General features: G+C 39.5%; 1 protein-coding gene across 1 annotated transcript in view; it reads left to right on the top strand.

Annotated features, from left to right (window-relative positions):
- The first annotated feature begins 3,100 nt into the window (after window positions 1-3,100).
- Window positions 3,101-24,499, top strand: part of elk1 (ETS transcription factor ELK1) — a 37,408-nt gene continuing 16,009 nt past the window's right edge. The window contains exons 1-5 of the mRNA XM_041799903.1: window positions 3,101-4,040; window positions 22,529-22,737; window positions 22,861-23,046; window positions 23,143-23,316; window positions 23,409-23,555. Coding sequence (XP_041655837.1) covers window positions 4,016-4,040; window positions 22,529-22,737; window positions 22,861-23,046; window positions 23,143-23,316; window positions 23,409-23,555 — 741 coding nt within the window. The 5' untranslated portion in view covers window positions 3,101-4,015. The remainder of the gene's footprint in view (window positions 4,041-22,528; window positions 22,738-22,860; window positions 23,047-23,142; window positions 23,317-23,408; window positions 23,556-24,499) is intronic.

Raw genomic sequence — 24,499 nt, 5'->3', positions numbered from 1 at the left:
TGTTTACAGCAGATATATGCTGATATTTACAGCAGATATATGCTGATATTTATAGCAGATATAGGCTGATGTTTACAGCAGATATAGGCTGATATTTACAGCAGATATATGCTGATATTTACAGCAGATATAGGCTGATATTTACAGCAGATATAGGCTGATATTTACAGCAGATATAGGCTGATATTTACAGCAAAAATATAGGCTGATATTTACAGCAGATATAGGCTGATGTTTACAGCAGATATATACTGATATTTACAGCAGATATATGCTGATATTTACAGCAGATATAGGCTGATATTTACAACAGATATAGGCTGATGTTTACAGCAGATATAGGCTGATATTTACAGCAGATATAGGCTGATGTTTACAGCAGATATAGGCTGATATTTACAGCAGATATAGGCTGATATTTACAACAGATATAGGCTGATGTTTACAGCAGATATAGGCTGATATTTACAGCAGATATAGGCTGATGTTTACAGCAGATATAGGCTGATGTTTACAGCAGATATAGGCTGATATTTACAGCAGATATAGGCTGATATTTACAACAGATATAGGCTGATGTTTACAGCAGATATAGGCTGATGTTTACAGCAGATATAGGCTGATATTTACAGCAGATATAGGCTGATATTTACAGCAGATATAGGCTGATATTTACAACAGATATAGGCTGATGTTTACAGCAGATATAGGCTGATATTTACAGCAGATATAGGCTGATATTTACAACAGATATAGGCTGATGTTTACAGCAGATATAGGCTGATATTTACAGCAGATATAGGCTGATGTTTACAGCAGATATAGGCTGATGTTTACAGCAGATATAGGCTGATATTTACAGCAGATATAGGCTGATATTTACAACAGATATAGGCTGATGTTTACAGCAGATATAGGCTGATGTTTACAGCAGATATAGGCTGATATTTACAGCAGATATAGGCTGATATTTACAACAGATATAGGCTGATGTTTACAGCAGATATAGGCTGATATTTACAGCAGATATAGGCTGATGTTTACAGCAGATATATGCTGATATTTACAGCAGATATAGGCTGATATTTACAGCAGATATAGGCTGATATTTACAACAGATATAGGCTGATATTTACCGCTGATATAGGCTGATATTTACAACAGATATAGGCTGATATTTACCGCTGATATAGGCTGATATTTACAACAGATATAGGCTGATATTTACAGCTGAGATAGGCTGATATTTACAACAGATATAGGCTGATATTTACAGCAGATATAGGCTGATATTTACAGCAGATATAGGCTGATATTTACAACAGATATAGGCTGATATTTACCACTGATATAGGCGGATATTTACAGCAGATATAGGCTGATATTTACAGCTGATATAGACTGATATTTACAGCAGATATAGGCTGATATTTACCTCTGATATAGGCTGATATTTACTGCTGATATAGACTGATATTTACAACAGATATAGGCTGATATTTACCGCTGATATAGGCTGATATTTACCGCTGATATAGACTGATATTTACAACAGATATAGGCTGATATTTACAGCAGATATAGGCTGATATTTACCGCTGATATAGGCTGATATTTACAGCAGATATAGGCTGATATTTACAGCAGATATAGGCTGATATTTACAGCAGATATAGGCTGATATTTACAGCAGATATAGGCTGATATTTACAGCAGATATAGGCTGATATTTACAGCAGATATATGCTGATATTTACAGCAGATATATGCTGATATTTACAGCAGATATAGGCTGATATTTACAACAGATATAGGCTGATGTTTACAGCAGATATAGGCTGATATTTACAGCAGATATAGGCTGATGTTTACAGCAGATATAGGCTGATGTTTACAGCAGATATAGGCTGATATTTACAGCAGATATAGGCTGATATTTACAGCAGATATAGGCTGATGTTTACAGCAGATATAGGCTGATGTTTACAGCAGATATAGGCTGATGTTTACAGCAGATATAGGCTGATATTTACAGCAGATATAGGCTGATATTTACAACAGATATAGGCTGATATTTACAACAGATATAGGCTGATGTTTACAGCAGATATAGGCTGATGTTTACAGCAGATATATGCTGATATTTACAACAGATATAGGCTGATATTTACAGCAGATATAGGCTGATGTTTACAGCAGATATATGCTGATATTTACAGCAGATATATGCTGATATTTATAGCAGATATAGGCTGATGTTTACAGCAGATATAGGCTGATATTTACAGCAGATATATGCTGATATTTACAGCAGATATAGGCTGATATTTACAGCAGATATAGGCTGATATTTACAGCAGATATAGGCTGATATTTACAGCAAAAATATAGGCTGATATTTACAGCAGATACAGACATCTTCTAATATCAATATCATTCCGACACCTGTGCATTCCTATGTTTCATGACAAATGAGTCGGCATCTGTAAAATTATGATGTGGTGCAGACACTTTTGTTGAGGATCAGAATCATATCTGTGTTGTTTTTCTTGACAAAACTCCAGAGATCTTCTATTAGTTGTTGCTGTGGGTAGTTGGCTGGCCAATCAAACAACATAATAGGCTATCATGGTCAGAAAACCAGTTACCTTTTTTTTTGTACATGGATCATAACATCTTAGATAGGATTTTATTTAAAGTGCATTTGTTCAGCGGTTTTTTTGTCAGTTTGATTTAGAAATGTGTTCTCAAACATATCTTATATAATTGCTGTGTAAATACAGCTGAAAAGAAGAAGTTATAAGTAGAACAAAGGAGAACAATGGGTGTGGAGGGCCCCATGCCTGCCCTAGGGCCCCAAAACTGCTAAATCCGCCACTGGGTGGGATCATTAGGAAAAGGACATAAAATCACGACGGTCTCGTCTTCTGTTTATTGGTATATATTTTCAATGCATTTTGGCAACAGTGATTTTTTAAGACCTAATAAGAATGTTCAGTCACATCTGATTGACATTTGTGATTAATTAAAGGACTTTTATACTGGTATAGCTCACCGGAGCTGACTGCGTTCACTGCTGCTGCTCTGACTGTGGTGAAAAGTAGCGAGGAGGCGTCCGTCCAAACAGGAAGAAACTGGGAAAACACTCCTAACTGATGGATTTATTTGTTTTGGAATAAAACTGGAGGCAGCAAATGGCGATTAGGAACTCTGGAGGATTTGAAAGATCACTTTTCCTCCGTGTTAGAGGAGTGTGAACGTTTTGGACGTTGTGGACGGTAAACTCTGCGGATCCAGTCCGCAGTCAGAGCGCTGTTTGGGGGCTGACGCAGTGGAGGAAGGCGGGGGGATAGGCTAGGCTAGTTAGCACGCTAGGCTAACACCATCAGCGCTTTGAAATACCTGAACACGGATATTTTTGGCTCTAAATGAGCAACAGCCTGGCTGTTAAAGGGCTGTTCCTGAACCCCCCGAGCTGATAAAAATTATAACTTTACCTCCCGCCAAAAAAGTGTTAGCTGCTAGCGTTAGCATTGCTACTTAACGGGCTAGTTTGGCTTGTGTGCATATCAACAAGCTCTGACAGCAACAGAGGGGCAACACAACAACACACGCTATCTGCATTACAGTCAGATAATCATTAGCATCAGCGTGTTAATAATCTCTGAGTGGTTCATATCTACACGCTGTCAACTCTTATTTTTTATGGAGTTTTATAATTTATGGACCTCTCTGTTGTTTCTCGGGGTGTTAGCATGGAGACACGGCAGCCTGGCAGCAGCAGCTCGGAGCGGTTACATAACAGCAGCAGGTCGCAGGAGAAGCTGATCGTCTCCTCCTCCTCTTCAGCCTCCTCTGCCTCCTCTACCGGGCTCTGACAGCCGTAACCTGCTCCAGACATACGGACACACTCACACAGAGTCAGAGAGACAATAACACAGCAGCATGGAGGAGGTGTGAGCCTGCAGGGAGACAAGACAGACTGACAGACAGCAGAGAAACAACAGAGCTGAAGATGGATTCAAACCCGCTGATCAATGGTAAGAGATGCTGCTGAGAGTACATGCTGCTTTTAGAGGATGCAGCAGTGTTTCAACAGGTGTGTGCAGCTGCTGAGGCCCGCAGCACTGCGTGTCTGTGTTCAGGTGGGATGTTTGAGCAGGTATTATCAGCACACTGCATGCTGGGTTTGAAATGATTTGCTTTCACGCAGCGTGTGCAGACTTGCAGCTCAGCACAAACACTGCCAGGTAATTTGGAGCATGCATCTGCAGGTGTGTTTTCAGGTTGTAAATATCATTGTCCTCACCAAGCCTCCTGAACTACAGCCAGCATCTTACGAGAAGTATTTCCTTGAATAACAAAGTAAATCCTCTTAAAATAACAACCTTTATGATGCTGTTTTGGTTTCTGATCTGTTTCTGTAAGTGATATTATTGGCACGATATCAGCAGGTACAGTACTGTGCAGAACCTTCAGGCATGTTTGGGCAAAAAACTGAGGCTGAAGTAAGGCGTAGATGTGGCGAGTAAGCCCTCATATGGACACCATCGGGCAGGAAGAAGGATTGACAGAACTCTGATTATGCTCTGGATATCCTGGCATTTTACCAGGGGCATGGGGAAATAAGTACCAAACCTTTAGAGCAGAGTAAAGGAGTGGATGTGGCGAGTAAGCACGGCCCAGGGTATAGTAGGGTTGCCACAAACTCCTGGTCGTGCTTTGATGTTCCGGAAACTGTGGTGAAGTTTCGGAACAAAAACCCTTGGCTGCTGAGCAACACATCTGTATGTTGATATAAAGTCATGAACATACGTATTTAGGAATGTACTGTGCTGAGGATTCAGTGCAGGGCTGGAGATGGGTAGAGGGAGTCCAGAGTCGAGCTTGGTGCATGTTGACACACGTGTGTCACTCAGCAGCCAAGGTCAAGCTCAACTGTTTATTTTGTTGGGGACTTTTCAACTCTAGTGATGCTCCTGGAAACAGCCGTCAGTTTTTGGGTCCTTAAGACACTCACAGCACGACTAGGGGCTTGTGGCAACCTACTACCCACCCAAACGGTACCCAGGGCCCTGCTTACGAGCCACATCCACTCCTCACTCCAACCAAAAGGTGTGGACGTTTTTTATTTTTCCAACAGTTTAATTCCCAAACCCCCTGGTAATATGCAAGGACATCCAGAGCATGTGTGTATGTGGAGCTTGACTCTGGCTGCACTGCCCCCTTTCTCCAGCCCCAGGTTGTAGCACATCAGGCCCTGCGGTGAATCCCTTCACCCCACATGCCTAAAACTTATGGACAGGACTGTATGAGCAGAAAAAGTTTAATGTCAGTATCTGCTAAAGTTTTCACAACGATGCTTCAATGTAATCAGGAAAAAAATCAAACATATTTTGTCTGGGTTTATATAAAAAGCAAACACATGAATTGTTTAACACGTCTTACTTCTATCATGTCAAGAGATCCGGATGTCTGTAGATCCGATGTTAAGCCAGATTGCTGATATTCTGTCTCTTTGTTTTAACTTTAAGGCACAGTAGCCTCTACAAATCTGTTGCATTCACCCTGCATCTGCCTGATACACAAAATATTGCCACAGAACAGTCCTACCGCTTTCATTCTCCACTAACGGTTCTTTCAGAGTCAGATTTGTCATGTTTCATCAGCTTACTTCTTGTTGGCAGGAGTTTCATTCATGTTTCTGCTTGAACCTTTGAACCCGGTGACGTCACAACAAGTAGAAGATCAGCTGATCTCCTCTGTCAGTTGTCTTTGGAGTCCTGGGATAGAAAATCTGAATGTACATCTTTTTTTATAAAAGCTTTGGTACTTTTTTTACTATCAAATGCTGAACTAAATGCTATTTTAACCTTTTAAAGACTAATAATGAAAGTATGAAGTAGTTTTTTTGACAATCTTAGTACTATGGCTGGGCAGTTAATCACGAATTAGGTTAAATCACAATATGGCCTGCTGCAATTGACAAATAGCAGAAGTTGCAATATTTCTTTAACTTGAATGTGTCAAAACACCAGTTTAATAAATCAATTTTATGCAGCAGCAGAGATTTATGCACATTATGCAAACATTAAAGTGTCAGTATGTTTCTTTCTAACTATTTCTATGAGAGTCTTGTGCAATATGTGTGGTTTATGTGATCGCATCTTTGTTTTATTCTACTACTTCTGTGTTATTAGTTGGCAGCTTCATCGGTGCAGCTCTTGGAGTCCAAGACAAATTTCCCTAAGGGGACAATAAAGTGTATCGTATCGTATTGTATAATGGTTTACAAAAATCCTCCTTTTCGTGTTTTATGTATGTTTTTCTTAATCAGAATGAGTGACATAAAATGCTAATGTCCTTGAACAAAGTAAATGACATCACATTTGCATTATCAGCAAAAATAGTTAGCGCTAAATAAAACTGATGAAGCCAAGCCTCACTTCACAAAAGTCATAACCCAGCTGTGATCAGCTGGTAGCCAGCCTCACCTCCTCCACCCCAGCTGCCTCCTTTAAAGCTTAAAGCTTGTTGCACCCTCATATTCAGATTCATGCTACTATGGATGAACTGCTTCTGAAATAATTTCATTGTTTTCAATACACATGGTCTTATTTATGGAATTATTTATTGCTTGAATTTGTTGAAAAATACACAAGATTAACCCAAGAATAATCACATATTAAATATTTGGGGAAAAAATTGCAATTAGATTATTTTTGCAAATCGTTCAGCCCTACTTAGTACTGGCAGATCTGTAAATGTCTTTCAACATTTACAGCTGATATATCGGCCGTACAGATCAGCAGTATAAATCCTGTATTGACCTTTAATGTTTGCAAAACAGAAAATATAAATAACTGTACATCAGGTAAAGGTTTAGCCTCCTTGAGTGTTCAGCTCTCTAAACCTGAAGCTACAGTGTTTCATTTTTACAATATTTAATTTATTGATGTGTGATTTATCCTGCCAATATGTACAGCTGAAACGTTAAAAATAAACTTTAATATCCGCCGATATCATCTTAGAATATTGTGCATCTCTTGTTTTTCTTCACTGTAAAAATGTAGTGTATATATCAGTATTTGGCTAAAATGAGTTTGGAAATATCATGTCAGATATTTGCAGACATCCATTATCAACAACTGTTGTTATTTTTCTTCTTTTCAGTCTGATTTTTACTTTGCCATCCATTTACTTTTCAAATATAGCAAAAGTATTTCCCTGATAGCAGAACTTTAAGCTTCTATGTTATTCTAAGTCAAAACTATCAGTACATTTTTCAAATTGAATATGAACTGTTTTTTGTATAATTTTGATATAATTCTCATATTTAACAAAAATATATACAAATATGAAAAAATAGAATTTGTTGTACACTTTTCTAAAAATATGTCACTAAAATAATTGCATGATATGTAATGCATAATGTCTCTGTTGCAAAGAACTTTTAAACTAGTATTTTGTGACACATTTCAGGTAAAAGAAATATTGTTCCTTCTGCAATTTAAAAAAATGCAGCAGGCCATAATGCAATTTAATCTCATTTGTAAATAACTGCCCAGCCCTCCTTGAATGTTTGCATAATGTGCACAGAAGTTCTGCTCCTGCAAAAAAGAATGCATTAACTGGTACTCTGACGTTTTTCAAGTTAAGGAAATATCGCACCTTCTGCAATCTGTTAAATGCACTTGGCTATATTTCAATTTAATCTAATTTGCAATTAATTTCCCAGCCCTAGTGAAAATAGGTTTTTAGTTCCTGTTTTGTTTTCTAAAAATTGCAGGCTATAAATATCTTTTTAGTGGCTTTATTGCACAAAAACATTGGCAATGTTTGGACAGCAGTGGAAAGCTGGAGAAAAGTGTTTTGATCTTGAATGATTCTGTGCAGTTAGGACATTTGTCTTTCTTTCTTTGTCTTGCAGAAACTTTTGGTTTGAATTGAGATATCGGGAAATATTACGTTTTTAAAAGAGAGAGCAGAGGAGATAATGTCTTAAATTGCACTCATTTGTTGGTAGCTTTGCAGCAGATTTGTAGAACTGAGGCCGTCTCCTCTGCTCCCTGCCTGTTTTAGAGAAGCTTCATATCAATCTGAGTCAGGATGCTGAGACGCTGAAGAGCCTGGTAAAGAATCACAGCAGAGAAGAGAGATAAAAAGTGGTAGAGTTGATCAAATACGCTGAAGGTTTGCTGTAGAGTTCAGTAAACGGAGTAGAGCACATGTAATACAATTTGAATGGCATTGGCAGTTTCATTGAGCCAGCCTCATTGACGCTGACTGTGATTGTTTGGACAGCTTTTACTTGCTGATTTAATATTCACTGGTTGCCATGGTAACAGTGACGCATAAATGATGCGAGTGTTAAACAGCGTTTGTGAGATATGGCATGGTTCTGATGTGAGTCAGACTGAAGGAACACAGGACGGAGCAGCGGAGTGATGTGAGGATGTCAGAATAGACGGCTCTCACCTGCAGCAGAGTGAAGGCTGTGTGTCCCTCCTGTGTGTGTTTTGTTCAGATTTGTATCTGACTAAAAGGAAGCAGAGAAACCACAGAGAAGAAGGAAGTGGTGAGGAGAACGCGCTCTTCTTCTTCTCTGGTGAAGAAAGTGGTTTCACTCAGCGTAACTGTAGTTCACCTCTGCTCTGAGGGAAACTAATGAACTATAAATGCGGCTCATTCACCAGAGGAGGGATACTCCGGTCAAAGAACATAGTCAAACAGGAAGTGAAAGATATTCACAGTTTATTATAATCTAAGGCTCCTTTGATGGGAACTTGGATCCTGAACCTGGTCTGAAAACAAAGCCTGTCTGCTCCAGCTTTTATTTGATGTGTCAGACTTTTTTAAGCTCCTGGTATCAGAAACCAGAATCGTACTGGTGTGTTTTGTCCTTCCCCAGTGTTTGATCTGGTTCCCTCTGTCTAGCTCTGGTTGTTCTGGTTGGATCCCAGTTTGCAGTGAGTCAGAGCGGCGAGGAGCTCCGTCAGTCTCTGTGGAAATAAAACATCAACAGAGTCTGCCTTTTGTTGTAGCGAGGCCCGCAGGACGGAGATAAGCTTACACAATCACAGAGGCACACAGTAACAGATCAGATGTTTGTGTCTGAGCTGCAGAGATCACGTTCAGGACTCTTTGATCAGCCTTTCCCCTTGGGACCTAAAGGACTCTTTGATTAGTCCCTCTCATTACTGAGCTCACTGAGCTGGGCTCGTCACGACCGAGAGTTTGAAAACTTTTATGTGACTGGTAAAAATCAATGGATATCCTGGCATCAGGAGTAGAAGTCCCAGGTACACCTGAATGATAAGAGGAGAATAAATAATTTAAATAAACATTGCTCAGTAATGAACTGACGGTTATGCTGTCACACAACCAGAGCATAGCCACAATAATAATAAAGACAAAACATAGCGATACTAGACTGGGGTCTTTATGGTCACAGTAAATGATGCATTTAATGCGTATTCAAGCCTTTAACCCCACAAAGGAAGCCTGTGATGGACTGATGTTTGAGCCTAAGATCATAGAGAAGGATTTTTTAAGTCTCTCTGTGTTCACTTTCTTCCTATAGTTTTAAGTTTCATTTCTCTCCTGCTGAAGTGTGTCCAGCCGCTACTGACAATACCACATTTCTTCACAATACAAGCACCCAAAAACATTACAACCAAAGACCTTATTGTGAAGAACTTGATGGAAATGGCAAGTTTATCATTGATTTAACTCAGCTTTATCAAAGCTGTTTCTGTGTCTGTGGCTTTAAATGTTAATGAGCTGTCTGACTCCGCCCCTCTCAGGAAATGAATGTGGCTGTCCTTATCCTTCTCTCAGGTAGCAGCTGAGTGGAGGATCAGGAGAGGAGGGTGGAACTTTCTTTCAAGTGGAGGTGGCCAACCGAACCTGGGGGCGGGGCCAACTCCCCACATGACATCATGAAGGGAAAATCTGTGAACGGCTTGTCCCAGCGCACATTTTCTGAAAGGGGGAGGGGTGTTCTGATTCTTGGAGGGATTTTGGACCAGTGTTAATTTTATTGACCTAAGCTATGACTAAAACTATTCATCGACGGCCTTTTTCCATGACAAAAACTAGACTGAGACTAACAAAAATAGATCTGTGATGACTAAAACTAGACTGAGACTAACAAAAATAGATCTGTGATGACTAAAACTAGACTAAGACTAACAAAATTAGATCTGTGATGACTAAAACTGACTAAAACTAAGTTTACATTTCGTCAAGATGACTAAAACTAGACTAAAATGTAATGTAGTTTTCGTCTGACATTCAAAATTCATGATATTCCTCCACTGTGGGTAAATCTGTCAAAAACAATCCATCTGTATCTATTCTGACTCACAGCTGTAGAAGCAGGGACCCCAGGTTTGGCAGAGAACACACTACCATAATTTGGTACCAGATTTAGACAAGAGAATAAATGCTTGGACTAAAAGTAAAGACGAAAATGTGAAGACTCTTTATGGAATAAAACTAGACTAAAACTAAAAAGGATAGAAATGACTAAAATGTGACTAAAACTAAAATGAATTTCATTTAAAGACTAAAACTAAGACTAAAATTAAAAATAGCTACCAAAATTAACACTGTTGTGGACAGAATGGGGACTATTATTTTTGTAAGAAAAGCCTGAAAAAGTGTATTTTGCAGGATATGTCCCCTTTAATCCCACAGCTTGCTTCTTGGTATCATCATTGTCTTAAAACATGAGTTATGAGTTAAAATGCACCTTTAAACATCTATTTAAGCTGTTAAAAGATGATTGGCTGCAGCTCAGGGCTCAAGACAAACCAAGTTGATCCGTTGCAGCACACAGCTTAAAGTCCCAGACAGGCTGACAGACGCTGTGCAGAGCAAGGACACTCGCTACATGTTGCCTTTATTACAGACATTAAACCTGGAGAGGAAGGAGCATCTTTCACCTGTTTACTGTGATGCACATTATTTACAGTGTTTGTCAAGATTAATCCCAGTTGATTAAGGTCCATAATTAGTGCATGGTTTTTTTTGCAGTGATTAATTGCATGATTTATTACCTCTTTCAGCACACTTTAGTCAGGCCACTGCAGTGTCTTTCTTTAGCCATGGTGAAGTACCGTAATATACACAGCTTTAAAAAACTCACAGACAGCTCAGTGGAGAATTCAGAAGTCATCTTCACATTCATTTTTTACTGTTCCTTTATTTCCTTTTAAGGTACAGTGTGTAATATTTAGCCTAGCAGCATTTAACAGAACAAACTTTGCAAAAAGCAGCATAATATTTATAAGTCGGCCCATCTAGATTAGTCTGTGGTACTGTAGAAATGTGCAGAGTAAACACTGATTTAGAGAGGTGGACTTAGAAATATCATTGTCCAATTTTACCAAGCTTTCTTTGCTAAACTAGGCTAAATATTACACTCTGCATCCACAACAAGTTCTTTCTGTTGTTAAATATAAGTTAGAATCTTTGATCTTCACATAAATGCACGTCCGTTTTCAAACAGAAAGCTGGATATCTTTAGTGTCAGACAGTAGAAAAATCCAAGATGACACAAAAACAGGTTTGAATGCAAAATAGTGGAATTTCAAAATGCAGTAAAGGGATGTGATTTATCCAAATTAACCACAGAAATTCTGGGATTGCTCAAGATGAAAAAAGGCCATTTTTGACAGCTCTAGAATGAATGACAAGTCGACCCTGACACAGAGAAATAAAATGGCATTTTATCTTCTATTCTAATGCATCTCAGGTTACCTGTGAAAAAAAAAATAAACACTGCGGACGTCTGCAGTGCAATCATTTTTTATTGGGTATATGATTTCTTCTGACATTTGCATTACTGTTGAGGTGATGGAAAATTTCGCCCCAGAATTATTCATAATTTTCTTCATGCATCTCCCTCTGTGCATGGCTGTTAGCACTGCTGTTGTTCAATAGATGCTTTTTAGCGGTGAGGCTGATTTGCATATGATGGGTGCAAATTCCCCGAATGGCTGTAAATGAATCAGCCTCTCTGTGCACAGTGGCAGAGCTGCTTCTCTTCCTCACCTCAGACTGCTGGTATAGCACACATTTCCTCACTTGTCTCCTGTCTCATCTGTCGTACTCAGTTACTCTGGGACCAGCTGGAGATTCATCTGATTGGCCTGTTTATCCAGGGCCCATTCTGATTGGTCAAATATTGCACACTGAGAGGGTGCACGGCTCATCCAGAATATGTTTGAATTCATTCATAGATGCTCAGGCACCCTCTGCAACGAGTTGATAGCATATTTTCACGTCTTGTTGATGATAAAATTTAGGTTTATTGTTCAGCCTGCTAGGCACCAATATTCGCTGATGCAGTGTTACTCAACCCTGCTCAACCAAAGAACCGAGTTGTTAAAAAATGACTTTGCAAGAGCCACAATATAAGTGGTTAAAGTGGCATTAAAATAGGTAAATGGTGGCAAAAATGGTCAAAAAGCAGCAAAAAGAGGCGAAAATGGGGCAAGGTAGACAAAAAATGGGTAACAAGTGGGGGGGGGGCAAAACTGGGTGAGAAGTTACCAAAAATTGAATTACAGGTGGCAAAAAGGTCAAAAAACAACAACAAAATGGCAAAAAATGAGTGTAAAAGTGACTGAAACGGGCAAAGAGGCAGGAAAAATGGGAAGAGTGGCATTTAACCCTTTACCGACTGAGTCTAAAAATGTCGATTTGGACATATTTTGTTATTCTGGCTGTAAAATAGTCAGGAAATGCCCTAAGTCTGAGAGCTTTGGTCCCTTTTCCCAGGAGTACTTGAACTTGACTTTTCAACATCTGGTTAATGATTATTGCGCATTATATGGAATTGTCAGCAGTTTAAAGAAGAAAAACACAAAAACAGATTTGTTTTTCATGGCTTTTATGAGAAGAAATGTTGTTATTGCTCATGAAGTTTTGATTTGACATTTGAAATGTGAACCAATACATGTTTAGAACAATCAGCTGTCATTTTATGAGTCTAGGACTCTGGGTGTGCAAAACACAGCGCAAACGATAACTATATACATAGGCCACAATTAGTTTAAATAAAGGTGGAAAAATGCATTCTCAACATTCCTTCACTCTCCTTTCTCACTCGTCTTCTGCCAAAGCTGCTGTTGTCACGGTGCTGTTCGACATTACTGTAATGTATATACCACACATCATATTTTGCCGGAAAGCACAGATTCTCAGCTCTCTGTCAGGATTTTTTAGATTGAGCAAACTTTCGAGGAGTTACAGTGTTGAGAATCCGTGTAGTGGTCTCACGATACTTCTGGTGTTTTGCTATGAATGCCCACGTCATATGGTCGTGAGTACTGTAATGAAACATATATGTGCGCATGCCCACAATTCTCAGCTTTCCAATGCCGTTGGAATTTTTCTGATCGGACAAACTTTGACAGAGTTATGGTAATAGTACTCCGGACATATAAAACACAGCACCGGGTCAGTAGGTAAAGGGTTAATGGCAATTCAGCTTAAATGGGTGAAAAGTGGCAAAAAAAAAATGGCAAGGAAACAAACAGAAAAATTGCAGAAAGCAAGATAAAAGAGGAAAAATTGGGTAAAAAGTGAAAAAATGGGTAGGAAAAGGGCAAAAATGGGTGAGAAGTTACCAAAAATGGAATTACAGGTGGCAAAAATGGTCCAAAAAAAAAAAAACAAAACAGGGCAAAAAATAAGGTGTGAAAGTGACTAAAACAAGCAGCGAGGTAGGAAAAATGGGAAGAGTGGCATTAAATGGCAATTCAGCTTAATTGGGCAAAAAGTGGAAAAAATGGCAAGATAAAGAACAAAAAAATTGCAGAAGAAGTGGCAAAAGCAGACTTAACGCAGTGAAATGCATTAAAAGTGGCAAAAAATGGCAAGAAAAAACCCCAGAAAATTGCAACAAAGCAAGATAAAAAAGGCAAAAAATGGGTTAAAGGTGAAAAAATGGGGAGGAAAAAGGCAAAAATGGGTGAGAAGTTACAAAAATTGATTTGCAAGCGGCAAAAAAGGTCAAAAAACAACAAAACAGGGCAAAAAATGAGTGTAAAAGTAGACAAGAGGTAGGAAAAATGGAAAAAAGGAGAAAAGAGTGGAAAAAATGGGTGTAAATGAGTGTCATTAAATGGCAATTCAGCTTAAATGGGCGAAAAATGGCAAATAAAATGGCATAAAAAAAAGAAAAATTGCAAAAAGCAAAGTAAAAGAGGTAAAAATGGACAAAAAGTTGCAAAAGCAGACTTAAAGCAGTGAAATGGATGAAAAGTTGCAAAATGGCAAGAAAGAAAATAGGTAAATAAGGGAAACGGAAATAGACAAAACATTAAGGTTTGCACTTAAAGCCAACTGTAGAAGTATGTGAAACAAACTGATTAATGTGACTTGCAATAGATAATCTCAGAGGTCTAAGTTTCCCTTTTTTAAGGCTTTCTTGGGGAATAATATTTCCAGTTGAGACATAAAAGAGCCACGCATTGACTAACACTGCACTAATGTCTTGTTTTTATGTTAAAAACTTCCTGCACACCTTAGAAGCTGCACAAATTTATTATGCATGAAAAATGTCCTTTTTTGTGCAAGTCTGACAGAATGCAGGAGTTGTCTTGTAGATCTTTATAATCTCACTTCTCTCCTATGCTGTTGTCTTAAATGGATGTAGCTGTTTTAGCGTAAGTACTTTCTAATACTATCAGCCATTAAAATAACAAAGATTTATTGTTTTAAAACACGTGGTATCAAACATTTTGACAGCCTCAGACTGAAAGCTTGTTGAAAACAAAGACAGCGTGTCAGTCATGAAATAAAAACAAGCGGCGCTGTCAGTCCTGCAGAGCGATTACAGCAGGGACACTAATCGCCACAATCGCTCTGCCTGCTTCTGTGTGGCCTTAAAACACTCACAACCTTACAGTGTGAGGCGTTTATCAAATCTGCTGCTGCTTCCTGTCATTCTCAGAAAGACTCTTTGACCGTGCTGTTTGTTTTCTAGCTGGAACATCAAATTCTAGATAAATGAAGTGCTGTAACGAGCCCGCATGTGTGGAGGAATAAAGAGAGCAGCGTTCTGTCCATGCAGTCAGTCAAACACTGTCATTTATTGCTGTGTGCCCACAATAATAACACACAAACTGACAGGCCTTCTGCTGCAGGCTTCAATAAGAACAGAGGAGGGGGAGGAGTCAGATGAGGCGAGGAACAAAAGGGAAGTGATGGCGCCGAATCATTAAACAAACAAAACACAACACGCTTCCCGAGCCCACAGATCCCCCACTGTGGACTCGCTGCAGCGAGAAATAAAGCAGCTCTGCTCGAACCCGGCGAATGAAAGCACACCAGAGCTGCAACCTCAAAGTCACAGCATTATGATGGAAAATATCAGAGGTTATGCTCCAAAATCAGCCTGAATACGACCGCCAGAAAGCTGATCTACTTCTTCAAACATGGGAGCAAAATAACTAATGTCAGAGAAAGTTTGAAAATTGTTCTTTTAAATTTTAGGATTGAGAAGATATTAAAAGTTATCATTATTGGCTGATGGGTCTTCCCCTTCTCTCTCTCTCTCCATTTTCCTGGTCTTTGGCTAACCTATCAAATAAAGCCAAAAAAAACAAACAAAATAACCTTTGAGGGGACATATTATGCATAAAATCACTATATCAGCCATTTCTAACAAAAATATGTGGCCCCGGTCTGTTCACAGTCCCCTCAAGTACCAGAAAAACCCATTCCCTCCCTGTCTTTCTCCACCTTTCAGACAAGCCGTACTCAGATTTTTCCCTCATGATGTCATGTTAGGAGTTAGCCCCGCCCCCAGGTTCAGTTGGCCCTCCCTGCTTGGAAGAAAGTTTGCCCTCCTCTCAGGCCCTGTCCACATGGAGATGAAAATGATATATTGCCATTTCATTTTGAAAAAGTTTTCTGTAAAGACGGGATTGTTTCAGGAAGTATCCGCGTAAACACGGAACCACTGAAATGACTGACAACGCTGTAGTGCTGGGATCATCAAGATTAAGTCTCCACGGAGACTCTGGGGGCCGGACTTTCAAATACACAAAAATTAAATCAATATTTTGGTCTGACTAAAATATGATTGTATTAGTATTTGTATTTCATTTCAAAACCCAGGAAGTTTTTAGGTATTACAGTGAGATCTATCCCTGTTATCTATAATGCAGGAGGACACAAAGAGACAGACCGGCCCACAGAATTGTCCGGACCCCTGAAAATTCCAAATAATGGGCCCTCCCCAACTGTGATTCAGCACCAATATTCATTCATTTTTCACACTTTTAACCCTTTCATTACTTCATTTGGACATTTCTGCAACATTTTCTGCCCCTCAACTTATTTTTGATCATTTTTTCCACTTTTGTCCATTTTGACACTCTTTAACTCATTTTTGCAACTTTCCTGCCAATTACTGTTCCCGTGTCCCACTCTTTAACCGCTTTTCACTACTTTGCCAGACTGTTTTTGCAATATTTTTGCCACTTTTAACTCATTTTTTGATACCTTTTTGCCTCTTTAAAACAATTTTTCTTTTCTCCAACCCCTTTTAAACCAATTCTCTTGCACATTTTTGCCCCTTTGTGCCATTCTAGTATCTATTTTGCCACTTTTTAACCCTCTTTCATTGCTTTTTTGCACCATTTTTTGCCTCTAACAATCCATTTTTTAACTTTTTTCTCTTTTACCATTTTTTGCCACATTAACCTCTTTTCCTGCACATTTTTGCCCCTTTGTGCCACTCTAGTATCTATTTTGCCACTTTATAACCATTTTCATTACTTTTTTGCAGCATTTTTGCCACTAATAACTCATTTTTTTTAATCATTTTTGTCCCTTTTTTCCTCTTTTACCAATTTTTTGCCACGTTTTCACCTCTTTTCCTGCACATTTTTTCCCCTTTGTGTTTCTCTACAACCCATTTTGCCGCTCTCTAACCCCTTTTCATCACTTAGGCCATTTTTGCAACATTTCTGCCAGTCTTAACCCATTTTTAAAAATATATTTACTAATTATGAATGACGAGTGAATTTCTGTAAAAACAGGTCAAAATCAGATCATTCTAAAACTATTTCAATAGTCATTTTTTGGATGGATTAAACAGCTGCAGACATTTGAAGCCAAAAGACACTCCTAAAAGCAGAACATCTTCTTTTCCTCCTTTTTTTGAATTTAATGATCTTTTGGGGGCCGGACAGAAAGCTTTGGGGGGCCTGATTTGGCCCTCGGGCCACCAGTTGATGATCAGTGATATATGGGTTTCACTTTCTGAAATGAGTGGCAGAAAATATTGAACTTTTCATGATATTCAAATCTTTTGGGAGGTACTTGTACATCTTAGGTTAAATAAATTTGTAGATATGAGCATTTCAGATGTCATTAAAAACTCTTCATCGTGAATCCCTCGCTGTTCTGTTCATTAAAAGGCATTCAAATTCTGATTAGGTTAATGCAACATTTGCTCCACTCTGCAAGCAGGCTCCTTTTAACAGCTGATTTTCCTTTATTAAGTGAGAAACAGACATTTAAAATAAACTGTGATAAAGTGTTTAGTAAATAAACTACATGGAGTCTAGTTTTATTTAAGAGACTTCATAATTTAAGAAATGGGACCGGTGAACCTGGGCAGTGCATCTTCGGTGTGATTTGTGCAGAGGGAGGTTGTTCTGAAGTTAGCACAAGAAGAAAGCAGAGAACTCTGGGTAAAATCTAGTTATTCTTCTTGTCTTTGACTCACCTTGAGCCTGACACAGGTCTGAGGTAAAGGGGGTGGATCCTGGCCTGACCTGGCCTCGGGCTGTGGACAGCAGGGGGCTGGCCTCTGGAGCAGATTATACTAATGCCAGGACACTCTTGTAAATGAGATTCTTGATCTCAGTGAGGTTCTCTTGGTTCAATAAATCTAAATAAATAAATAGATGATACTAACTTCAGGTTATTTGTACAGAGTAAGAACTTCCTGCTGCTGTCGTGTTCAGCAGTTTTCCCAGTCTTATTACTGCAGGCAGAATCAGAGGTTTTTATTGAACAGTGCTATCAGATCTGATTGGTTTCCGTGTTTCAGGGTTAGTTTGCAGATTATTTGAGTAAACTGACCAATGAGAGCAGCTGTAAACCCTCAGCTGTGAGGTGAAATAACTGTTTTGTCAGTAGTCTAGTGGCTCTAACGGTGACGTAACAGCTGATTGTGGTTAAAAAGGCGTCCTCCTGTCTCAGATGCTGTCCAACAGTCTGTAAACATGCAGACGTCAGTCTCTGTGCTGCTGTTGTTCCTTTGAGCAGGGCAGCAGACTCTCTCTCTTTCTCTGTTTGCCTCTCTCTCTCGCCCTCCAGCCCTCTCCCATGGTTACCATTGATGAAAGGTCTCTCACCATGGCGATGGTTTCCAAGGTGTTTGATAGGTTAGTTGTGTAACAGGTCGGCCAATGGTAATGAGGCTCATTTACATGACTGACTGGCATCCAGCCAGTAATCTGTTTAATGTGACCTTCTCGATCCGTGCGCTCCATCTGTGTTTGTGTGAAGCACTTACATAAAAAGATCTATGAACCTAAATCAGCACTGACGGCTCATTTTAATGACCGTCAGATCCTAGAAATGTGATAGCTTCATCTGTTAATCTCAGGTTTAATGTGGCAGGACAGTGTTACTCTATAAAAACACGTTTTCAATCTTTAAGGTAGTCTGTAAGTTTGATGGTAATAATAGAGATGCAACAAAAGCAGAGGACTCTGTGGGTCAGCCTGCATTTTAAACCATTCATGTTTCAAACCTCTTAAAAACCGATCAGAATGTGTTTTGATATCTTAGATAAGCAGTGCTGGTCCTTCAAGTGTTTCTTGTTTGACCAAGAGAATAACAAAGTTAAAAAGGTCAAAGCATCAGATCATCAACCACATCTGTACAAGGGCCAGATTTAGTCTCCACAGAGACTCTGGGGGCCAGACTTTCAAATACACAAAAATTCAATCAATATTCTGATTAAAATATGATTGTATTAGTATTTGTATTTCTTTTCAAAACCCAGGATGTTTTTAGGTATTACAGTGAGATCTATCCCTGTTATCTATAATGCAGCAGGACACAAAGAGACAGACCGGCCCACAGAATTGTCCGGACCCCAGAAAATCCCAAATAATGGGCCCTCCCCAACTGTGATTAAGCACTAATATTCATTCATTTTTCACACTTTTAACCTCTTTCATTACTTCATTTGGACTTTTCTGCAACATTTTCTGCCTCTCAACTTATTTTTGATCATTTTTGCCACCTTTAAAACAATTTTTTGCCACTTTTGTCCATTTTGACACTCTTTCAACCATTTTTGCAACTTTCCTGCCAATTACTGTTCCCGTGTCCCACTCTTTAATCACTTTGCACTACTTTGCCAGACTGTTTTTGCAATTTTTTTGCCACTTTTAACTTATTTTTGATACCTTTTTGTCTCTTTAAAACAAATTTTCTTTTCTCTAACCCCTTTTAAACCAATTTTCCTGCACATTTTTGCCCCTTTGTGCCATTCTAGTATCCATCTTGCCACTTTTGAACCCTTTTTCATTACTTTTTTGCAGCATTTTTGCCACTAATAACTCATTTTTTAAAAATCATTTTTGCCTCCTTTTTCCTATATTACCAATTTTTTTTCAACATTTTAACCTCTTTTCCTGCACATTTTTGCCCCTTTGTGTCTCTCCACAACCCATTTTGCCACTCTCTGACCCCTTTTCATCACTTACTCAGGCCATCTTTGCCACATTTCTGCCAGTCTTAACCCATTTTTAAAAATATATTTACTAATTATGAATGACGAGTGAATTTCTGTAAAATTAGGCCAAAATCAGATCATTCTAAAACTATTTCAATAGTCATTTTTTCCGGATGGATTAAACAGCTGCAGACATTTGAAGCCAAAAGACACTCCTAAAAGCAGAACATCTTCTTTTCCTCCTTTTCTGAATTTAATGATCTTTTGGGGGCCGGACAGAAAGCTTTGGGGGGCCTGATTTGGCCCTCGGGCTGCTAGTTGATGATCAGTGATCTACAGCCTAAAACCTCTTCCTTCAACACCCTTATGAATTCAAAAGAGCCCAGCTCCCTCAGACTTTTTGCAGCACATACCAGGCTGCAGGAGCAGCGGGTCTAAAATCCCTTTAACCCATTAACAAACCTTCTTTAGGGACAGATAGGACAAGAAAGTCTGTAGCTCCAAGTAGAGCTGGGAAATTATCGCAAATTGATTTAAATCTTGACATTGCCTGCTGCAGTTCTCACATCGCTGACAGCGGAATATTTCTTCAACCTGAAATGTGTCAAACTACAAGGCTGATACTTTTTTTTTTTTTTTTTTTGCAGCAGAAATTTTATGCTCAGCACATTTTGCAGTTGCAAATTTCTTTTATTGATTTTTCTTTCTTTCTTTTTCTAAAGAAAATCAAATTTGCAATATGACCACTGTCAGCGATCAGTCAGTGTATTGATGCTTTTTTCAGGAATCAACGATAAAAAATGAAAGTGAAAAATGACTAGATTGGGCAAAAAGTGGCATGTAATTGCAAAAGGCAGCTTAAATGGACAAGAAGTGGCAAAAAAATTGCAAAAAGAAGGATAAAAATGTCAGTGGCAGCGTGCTTTACACCACTGCATCCCATGCTTTGCATTGCACTTGGTGATGTATGGCTTGGATGCAGCTGCTCGGCCATGGAAACCCATTCATGAAGCTCTCTACCACTGTTCTTGAGCTAATCTGAAGGCCACATGAAGTTTTGTAGGTCTGTAGCCATTGACTCTGCAGAAAGTTGGCGACCTCTGAGCACTATGACCTCAACATCCTCTGACCCCGCTCCATCATTTTACGTGGCCTACCACTTGGTGGCTGAGTTGCTGTCGTTCCCAATGGCTTCCACTTTGTTATAATACCACTGACAGTTGACTGGAATATTTAGGAGCCAGGAAATTTCACCACTGGACTTGTTGCACAGGTGGCATCCTATCACAGTACCACGCTGGAATTCACTGAGCTCCTGAGAGCGAGCCATTCTTTCACTAATGTTTGTAGAAACAGTCTGCATGCCTAGGTGATGATTTTATACACCTGTGGACATGGAAGTGACTGGAACACCTGATTTACATTATTTGGATGGGTGAGTGAATACTTTTGGCAATATAGTCTTTATATCCCTTTTCTTAAAAACAGAATAAAACTGGTTTATAATAGCAAAAAATGATAGATAAGATGGTGAAATTAGATTTTAAAAGTAGTAGAAATGGGTTAGAAGTGGAAAAAAAGAATAAACAAAAGTGACAAAAAAACATCCAAAAATGGCAAAAATGGGTTAAAGTGGCAAAAAATGGGCATGGAAAGTGGCAAAAGAGGATTAAAAAGTGGCTGAAATGGCTTTAAAGTGGCAAAAAATAGGTGGAAATTTGGTTAAATAGGATGAGAAATTGCTATAAACTGGCATAAAAGGGTTTACTGAGGCAGAAATTGACTGAAATGGGTTAAACTGGCAAAAATATAATATCAGATAGTGAAATGTGGTTAAAAAGGGCATAAAAAGTGGTAAAGAGGGGTAAATAGTGGCATGAATGGGTCAACAGTGCCAACAATAGGCAGAAAGTGGCAAGAATTGGTTTAGAAGTGGCAAAAACGGGCAGAAAAAGTTGTGAAAAGGGTTTAAAAATAGTTTTTTTGTGGCAAAAATGTGCTTAAATTTGTAGGAAAAGTGATGAAAACTGGTTAAAATTTGGCAAAATTGGTTTACAGTGGCAACAGAGTAATTTAAAATTATTCTTAGTTTTTTTTTTAAGGCTCCTGGAGACCCCCTCTCAGTATCTCGCAACCCCCAAGGTTGAGAGCCACTGCATTAGATAAGGAACCTAAAAATAATATAAAATAATATCGCAATACCAGGGGAAAAAACACTAAGAATTATTGTATTGCAAAACCCCAGTTGGGTTATTTTTGCAGATCGTTCAGTTGTAGCTCCAAGCACTTTTCACATGAATAAAAAATCACATAAATGGGCTCAGGATCGACCAGTGTGTTCATCAGTGCATGTATTATCTTGCATGTCATGCAGTCTTAAGTCCTTAAATCATCTTTGTATTCTGTTTGATTGAGTCAGCTGGCCCTCATTATGAAATCAGAGGCTAAATCATTAGCGTGTCCTTATTTATAAGGCTTTATTTATTCTGCTTACATCATACTTTTGTGATTTCATTCATGTGAAAAGTGCTGGAAGCTCCAGTCTTCGCTCTGTGACTCAGTCACAAGATTTACTCTTGCTCTCTGCCGTCTGCTACAGGAGAATCTTTGTCTGGGAGAGCTGGTCTCTTTAATCTCTATAAACTAGAGTAAAGGTTTAAAGATGTTTGTAGATGTTTTGCCATGATGGGATCTTCGCTTCATTCTTGCTGTTTGATTGTCGATGCAGACGCCACATCAGCGCGTCTACAGAACAATTTTTAAAAATGCTCCCTCTGACCTGCTGTCTGCCTGTCCCCTCCTCAGCTATGGACCCATCCATCACGCTGTGGCAGTTCTTGCTCCACCTGCTGGAGGACCAGCGGCAGCGTCACCTGATCTCCTGGACAGGTGAGGACGGAGAGTTCAAGCTGCTGGACGCTGAGGAGGTGGCTCGACTGTGGGGGCTCCGCAAGAACAAACACAACATGAACTACGACAAGCTGAGCCGAGCGCTCAGGTACTACTACGACAAGGTAAGGCCCGTTTCACCTGTCATGTACGGTTACCTGGGCTTTATGGGAAGGAGGGAGACGCCCTCCTTATTCATGAGGATGTAGGTGTTTTTAACACATCTGTGTTTGTTTTTCTGCTCCTAGAACATCATAAAGAAGGTGAGCGGTCAGAAGTTTGTGTATAAATTTGTGAGTCAGCCCGACCCCTCCATGCCTGACGGTGTCCGCAATGGAGACGAGAACCAGAGGAGGGACAACGCTGACCAGAGCAGCCAATCAAAAGTCCTGGGAGGCGTGTCTTCTAACTGTCAGTCAAAGGTCTTACCTCAGGTACACTGATGTTTTTCCATTCGTATAGATCCGTGCAGAGCTGCAGCACACGCTGATGTTAATGTGGTCTGTTTGATTTCCCGTATCGATCCTCAGCGCTCGTCACCCAGCAGCTCGCAGAAAAGCTCCCGCAACGACTACATGAAGTCCGGCCTCTACTCCACTTTCACCATCCAGTCACTGCAGGCCTCGCCAAACCCACGGCCAATCAAATCAGAGCTCCTCATACAGCAAGAGCCTGCCTCCAAACTGGACCGCACGCCCAGAGAGGTGAGAGAAAAGTTTCTCTTTTTTTAAGCTTTTTTTCCTTTCCTACATAAATGTCTCTCACCTGTTTATACTCCTTTGTTCCTCTTCTTCAGGTGTTTGTGTTAGCAGAGTCTAAACGCACTCAGCCAGCAGGGGGAGCTGTCGACTCTGGTCTCCAGGTGATCGTCACTCAGCCGTCTCCGTGTCCCACGCCGGCCCTTAGCCCACAGATACCCACAAACACAACCAGCCAGTCACAGGTCAGTGTTAAACTGAGGCCATGGTTCACACCTCAGTAGGGCTGGGCGATTTAGAGAGTTTCAGTTCAGACATGATCAGGAAAACAAGATAGTTGAGATTAACGACGATGGCCGTGTTGAGCTGATTCTGTCCTTAGCTGTTGTCATGTGTGGTAAATATTTAACCGACCTGTAGATCCAGAACTCTGGTAGATCTTTCAGACATTCATGGGCCCGTCTTTATCATTAGCCTCTGGTGGGGTCCCGCCTTGTAACAGGGTGTCTGCACAAAAAAATATTAAAGGTGATAAACCTGTAGCGCAAGACCATAGTGTCTTTATTTGTAGCTGTTTTAGATTTTTATGTTTGTCAAAAGAGGTCGTTTGCTAGTTTTTCTGCTTTTGTTTTTACATTTAGTCTTAATCACAGTGAGATTCTCATAGAACTCCACCAGATCAGATGTCCGTCTGCACGCTTGTTTATGTTCCAGCCTGTTGAGCTCTCACTGCATCCTTGCAGCTCTGCTCTGTCTCTAAGTAGCACGCTAATGTGGAGTGATGTGTGTAAATCAGTGTTACTCAACCGTGCTCAACTAAAGAGCCAAATTCTTGAAAAAGACATTTGCAAGAGCCACAATGGAAGTAGTAAAAAGTGGCAAAAAGGGGTTAAAATGGCAAGAAAACTAAATTTAAGAGGGAAAAATGCTCAAAAAGTGGTACAGAAGTGGCAAAACATGGATGGAAAGGAGCAAATAGGAATAGAATTGCAAAAACTGGGTAAAAATGACAAGAATGGGGAGAAAAGTGGCAAAATTTATAGACAAACAAGTTACAGGTGGTCAAAAATGGTCAAAAGGCTGCAAAAAACATTGAAAAAAATGAGTGAAAAGTGACTAAAATGGGCAAAAAGCAGCAAGAGTGACAAAAATGGGGAAAAGACGTGGCATTCAATGGCAAAAAGCAGCT

The sequence above is a fragment of the Cheilinus undulatus genome, linkage group 11 (genome assembly GCF_018320785.1).
Source record: "Cheilinus undulatus linkage group 11, ASM1832078v1, whole genome shotgun sequence".
Lineage (NCBI taxonomy): Eukaryota > Metazoa > Chordata > Actinopteri > Labriformes > Labridae > Cheilinus > Cheilinus undulatus.
The sequence above is the reverse complement of the archived record's forward strand: the minus strand, read 5'-3'. Positions and strand labels throughout refer to the sequence as shown.